Source organism: Cariama cristata, unplaced genomic scaffold, assembly GCF_000690535.1.
Source record: "Cariama cristata isolate BGI_N322 unplaced genomic scaffold, ASM69053v1 scaffold20451, whole genome shotgun sequence".
Lineage (NCBI taxonomy): Eukaryota > Metazoa > Chordata > Aves > Cariamiformes > Cariamidae > Cariama > Cariama cristata.
The window spans coordinates 1169-7101 of NW_009600062.1; the positions used below are offsets into that span (position 1 = coordinate 1169).

Consider the following 5933-nt stretch of genomic DNA (forward strand, 5'->3'; position numbering starts at 1 on the left):
TTGTCTGCCGTGGTTGGTGTGAACCCAGCCAGCTGCTACCAAAATACCTGCAGCTCGTGGGCCCCACGTCGTGAGATCACAGGATGGTTTGGGTTGGAAGGGGGCTTTGAAGATCATCTAGTCTAGCCCCCGTCCACAAGCAGGGACATCTGCTGCTGGAGCAGGTTGCTCCAAGCCCCATCCAACCTGGTTGACATTTCCAGGGATGGGGCAGCCACAGCTTCTCGGGACAACCTCTGCCACTGCCTCACCACCCTCACCGGGAAGAATTTCTTCCTGATACCTCATCTAAATCTGCCTTCTTCCAGTTTAAAGCCCTTGCCCCTTGTCCTGTCACTCCAGGCCCTTGTCAAAAGTCTCTCTGTCTTTCTTATAAGCACTCTTTATATTTTGAAAGGCCATGAGATGGTCTCCCTGGAGCTTCTCCAGAGAGTGGAGCAGAGGGGCAGAATTCTGTCCCTCGACCTCCTGGCCATGCTGCTTGGGATGCAGCCCAAGATAAGGTTGGCTTTCTGGGCTGCCAGTGCACATGGCTGGGTCATGTCCCATTTGTCACTCACCAGTATCCCCAAGTCCTTCTCCACCCGGCTGTTCTCAATCCATGCTGGTAGTGGGGATTGCCTGGACCTGTGAACTTGATGAGGTTCCTGGCAGGGCTCTGGGGGTAGAAACGTTCTGCCGACGCCTCATGTTTCTCCTGATCCATGATCTCTGCTCCCTAAAACCTGTCTAAGGATAGCAGAGAGGTGGGATTTGTCCGGAGGGTGGCTGGTTAGCTCCATAGAGCTGAAATGCTTCCATGCTGCTGTGTTTGGAGTAAAAGTACTGCTCCTGCTGATCTACGTGGTCCTGTGTCACTGTCACCACGAATCAAAGGGGTGCCGGTGTCCCTGGGGACCCTTCAGCGGGGAAGGGACGTCCTAGAGCTGGCAAAGCTGAGCTGTCACACTGCATGAGTGATACGACAAGCGAGGCAGCGTGACCTAAGTGTAGGAAACTGCCAAGAGAGATGTGGCGAGGGCTTTTGAGATGTAAAGCAAGCAAACTCACTGCAAACATGATTATCCTTCTCCAACGAGCTCTTACTGCAGCTGCAGTCGTAGACGACTGAATGTAAGAGGTCGTTGTGTAGACGCAAAGATGCTCTGATGCGAAGAAACTAAAATTCATCGGCTTGCAATGTCCTTGTGTCGATGAGCCAGAGATTTTGAACAGTAGATGAGGTGTGGGCCAGGACAGCATGGAGGGAAAGGGCTCTTAACAGACTGTGAGGTGAGTTTTGTACATGTGAAGGGGTGAGAAAGGTGAGGGATGGGCAGGGGAGTAATCTGGTTCTCGTGACCTTCTGTGTAACCTGGGGCACATCGCCAGCTCTGCTCGCTTTCTCAGCTGCGTCCTGGTCTGCGGTTTTTGCAGATTTTAGCAGAGCACCCTGGCAGCGCTCAGGTCATTCAGCACCTGGGATGCTGAACCATTTCTGAGCAGCACTTTAGGAATTTGCCACGCTGATAGTAGAAGTGCTGGAGTTTGGACGGGCCAGATAGTCAAAGCCTTTGCGGGCCCAAACCCGCGTGGTCCCTCTTGCCCAAAATTCAGCGTCTCGGGGCACTGGCGCGCTCGCCTCCTGCACGGTCCCTCGTGAGAAGCAACTTCTCATTTCTGAAATCATTTTGTAACACTGGGATGTTCTGTCAGGCAGGAGCAGTGCTCTGTACCGGGGCGGCCTGCACAGTCGTGCTTTCTGAAGGGCCCGTCAGAACCGATGTTGTGCGAAAGAATCAGGTTTGGTTTTATACAAATGGGGAGAGCTTTCAGACTGGAATTGCCTTTTAGTGCTGCATGGTAGCAGCAGAACACAGCTGGGGAAGCTTGGGCTGGAAATAAAGAGATGCCTGGCATTCACTGATGGACATCGAGGGAAGTGAAAGCTGGAAACACGGATTTCTGGTGGAAAACCACGAGCTCTGACTCACATCGGAGTTGCTGGTGGGAAAGCAGCCGGCAGTGGCCAGGCGGAAAAGTTCAGTGGGCAAAGGGTGGGAGTGGGCAAGTCCTGGTGCTCCCAACAGCTGGTAGGATTCGTGCCTTGTCTCCTTTTGGAGACACTGGAGAGAAATCGGAGCTTTTAGGATAAGTTTCACCTGCCCTGAGATGTTGAGGCGAGTCGGAGTGCCGTGACATTCCCACCGTGACCCTCAAGTTTCTGCCACTGAATTACGAATCTTTTCCATCACCTGTCATTTTACCAGCCACACCACAAGGAAGCTTAAGTGCCTTCAGAGAAGGGTAAAGTCTAGTTAAATATTTCACCCGGCTGGTGGCAAATCTGTGTAACTTCCTTCTCAGAGGCAGGGAGAGTTCACCGCCTGCATGGCAGCTCTGTAAGCGACGTGCGGTTGCCTCTCGAGGCTCACCCGTACTGCTGGGAGTGGTGCGTGGCTTTGGCTCCTGGTACAGGCGTCGAGGTTCCTCTTCCTCACCAGGGTCGCTCCAGTCTGTAGCTGATTCTGCAGGCTGCACCTCTGAGGAGGAGCAGAGGTCTCGCGTCGTGGTGGGGGACAGCTGGATGTCCTCGGACTGCGGAGAACTCTCTTGCCGCCCCCTCGATGCTGTGCAGCTCTTTCCGTAGAGCGAGCAAGCATTGCCTGGCGTTTGGCGTGACTGGTGACTGAATAGTCTCATGCTGTCTCTGATTAACACCTTTCCCTTATTTCTCTTGGCTGCCAGATTTCTCACGTGTGGAATAACACCATGGTGAACCTCCTGAAGAGCCTCTACTCCCTGGGGATGGATAGCGACAGGAGGGAGATGCAGTCGGTGGAGCAGGAGGTGCTGTGGCGGCTGCGACGTCTCACCTTCAGGCAGCTCGCTTCCCTGGCAGAGTTCTTGACAGTCAAGCAGGGGAAGGAGAGCAAGCTGCTGAACGAAGTCATCAAGAAGCTGGAGCTGCGTTGGACGGAGCTCGAGGGCACTCGAACGGTGGTGACGTTGCTGAGCAAGGTCGGGCACATCTCCCCGACTCTGATGGACCGGCTGGAGGACAAGGTATGGGCTTGGGCTCTCCCTTCCTCCTCGGTTCCCTTCAGACGAGCCACCGCCTGCAGGTGACAACAGCAGAAGGGAAAACCCCGTCCCCTTCAACCCATCCTGTGTGGGAACGCTCATTCCGCACGAGCCGCGCTCCGTGCTGCTCCAGAGCACTTTGGGGTGCGTTTACGCTTGCTCTTTAAGCAGCTTCCCGTGCACGAGGGGTTTTCGTCTGAGGAGCCACGTAGACAGGGGAGCTTGTGCTCACCAGCCCCTTCCCAGTCCACACTGGTGCGAGTGGGTGACTCGTACTGGGCTGCGCTGCTGGGAAGTGGGCCGAGCTGATGCGTTTTACTTTGTGGCTGAAGCAGATTTGCAGAGAACACGCTCGAATTTCCTTAGCTCAGCTGGCAAGCGGTGACTGACAGAGCCAGCATAACACGGCTGCCAAAAACATCGTCCTTTGCTTCTCCGTACAAGCCAGGCTGTAAGGGGAGCCAGGACAAGGAGTGTCGGTGCTGTCCTCGCCTTCTGGCTGCCTCTGGGCACCCGTGTTCTTCAAAGGGGCCGGGTCTGTCCCCTCCGGTGCTCAGTGGGTCCTTATTTCTGTCACAGGAGCAGGGGAAACGTCCTTTGGGTTGGAGCCGCTGCAGGAGCCCTGACTGCAGCTGTGTCAAATTCAGTCCCCGTCCAACCCGTGCTGGGGACTGGCCAAACAGCTGCCACAGCAACAGCTGTAGCTCATGAGCCCCACTGTCCCTCTCCCTCGACCCTGGGGATAAATAAATGCTACAGACACCGGCTTGGGACGAGGCAGAATGCTGTAGCTGGATCTGACAGGATTGTCAGCTTATGCAGAGCCCAAACTAACGATGCTGGGTTAGTGTCCTGCAACTGAAATGGAAATTGCGGTGGAAAGCGAGGTGCTGATCCGGCAGCGGGTGCCTTCCCTCTGTCAGTCTTTGCCTGACGGCTTGTTACAGTGCCTGGGCACAGGACACTGAGCTCCTGCCAGGTGGAGGAGGCAGAACCAGCAGCAGGGAGATGCTGGCTGAGCTCTGCTGAGAGCAGGAGGGTCTGCTTCCCCTCACCCTCCCTCAGCGTGAGCCGTCACGCTGGCTGCCAGCCGCTTCGCCTCGCTGCGTGCCAAACACTCGCCAGTCCCCATCACCCTTGGAAGGGCTCAGCCGGTGGCGATGGCGCATCCCGCTCCGTATAAAGGCTGTATCTGCACCTCGCTTTCCGCTTTCCCTTCACATCCCTGCTCGAAACCTTTCTTGGCAGGCTCTGGAGCTTGCTGAACAGTTCAGTCCCGATGACATCCGGAAGATAATGCTGGCTCTAGCCTACCAGAACCGACGCTGCGTGCCTCTGCTCCGCGCCTTGTCCTACCACCTGATTCAGAAGCACTCTGAGCTCAGCCTCAACACCCTGATAGACCTGATTTTCGCCTATGGTAAGTGGCTCAGGTATACTGGGACCTGCTGGACATTACGTGTGGTAGAGCCCGGCTGATTCTGGGCACTCGAACTGGGATTTGATAGCGTTGCTACCACGGCCAGGTGAAGGAGAAAGGCTGGCAGGGTACTTTAGGCTGGACCTAGCACACCAGCCAGCACAGCCGGGTAGTTTCCAGCTCCGAGCGCAGGTGGAGTGAGCCCAGGTACGCCATTTTCCTTCCAGTGTGCAGAGAGAAGGTGACTTGTGAAGAGAGAGTGGTTTGGAAGGGTGGTTGGGGTGCCAGGGAGCCCCTCTGCCCTGCAGTGTCAGCAGCTAGTGAGCCAGGGTCCCCCAAATGGCCCCAAATCCTATCTCGCCTCCTCCCGTGGCCGTGGGTTTCTTGGGGAGCCTCGGCCTCCGTTTCCTTGCTTGCAAAACACAGCCCTCAAGAGTGAGACGTGTCAGAAGGGTTGAGCAAGAACCAGAGTGTTTACGTGGGGACAGTGGCACGAAAATGGCTGATTTCTTTCCACTCAAGAAGTCCTTGTGACAAGTTAATTAACATTTGAGAAGCACTGTGTGCTGAATTCGTGCTCTTCAGCAGGTGAGCGCTTGTACAAGCGCTGACAGATGGTCTGGGCGGTGGCAACCACCTTGGTGATGTTCCTGGCCACAGGGTAGACCGAAGCCACCAGATAGGTGATGGTGACAGACCCAGTGCACACCAGGTCTGTTGACAGCGGAGAAGCACTAATTGATAATTTGTTTTGTGATCCTTAGTTCTCTGGCTCCTCTTTCTGTGCAGTGTTGCGTGGTCCTGTTCCCTTCCTGTTGGTAGCCAGTGGAAAGCCCAGACGAGCAGGGATACAGGAGGGCAGGAGAGCTCTCCTTCAGTTGCTTGTCCAGTTCCTGGTGGTGGGAACAGCTCTTCTGACAACCGCTGGGGCCAGGACAGTCTTCATAGGTTAGCTACGCTCTCAAAATAAAGAAATAAGCCCAGCAGACCTGCCCTTGGAGGGAGCTCGTGCTTCTCTCGTTGATGTTACCAGCTGACTTGCTATCGTGCTGATTAATCTGGAACGAGATTCAAGGAGAGTGGTGGACGCTCCACGTCACAGCCTCCGAATCCGTGCGGGCGCCTTGCTCAGGGACAAGGCTGTAGGTGCTCCAGCTCAGGAAGGGCAGCTGGGGACGGTATATATGGGCCTGGGTCGTACGCAGAGATCAGACCAGGTAATCCAGCAGTTCCCCAGCCTTAAAGGCTACAAAGTGTTCCAACTACGGCGGCCGGAGGTGGTTTGGGAGCGAGAACGGCTCTCGCAGGCTCTGGCAGCGCTGGAGCTGCTGCGGTGGGGATGTCCTTAGCCAGGCTGCTGGAATGCTGCGCTGACATTTCTCTTTGATGCTTGTAGCTGCCATGTCATTGCTTCAGGATGGTTTGTACCTGTTGTTGGTGCTGCAGCCGG

General features: G+C 55.6%; 1 protein-coding gene across 1 annotated transcript in view; it reads left to right on the forward strand.

Annotated features, from left to right (window-relative positions):
- Window positions 1-5933, forward strand: part of TBRG4 (transforming growth factor beta regulator 4) — a gene marked incomplete at its 3' end in the record, with an annotated part of 9912 nt that overhangs the window by 913 nt on the left and 3066 nt on the right. The window contains exons 2-3 of the mRNA XM_009709919.1: window positions 2728-3045; window positions 4312-4483. Of these exons, the coding sequence (XP_009708221.1) occupies window positions 2728-3045; window positions 4312-4483 (490 nt within the window). The remainder of the gene's footprint in view (window positions 1-2727; window positions 3046-4311; window positions 4484-5933) is intronic.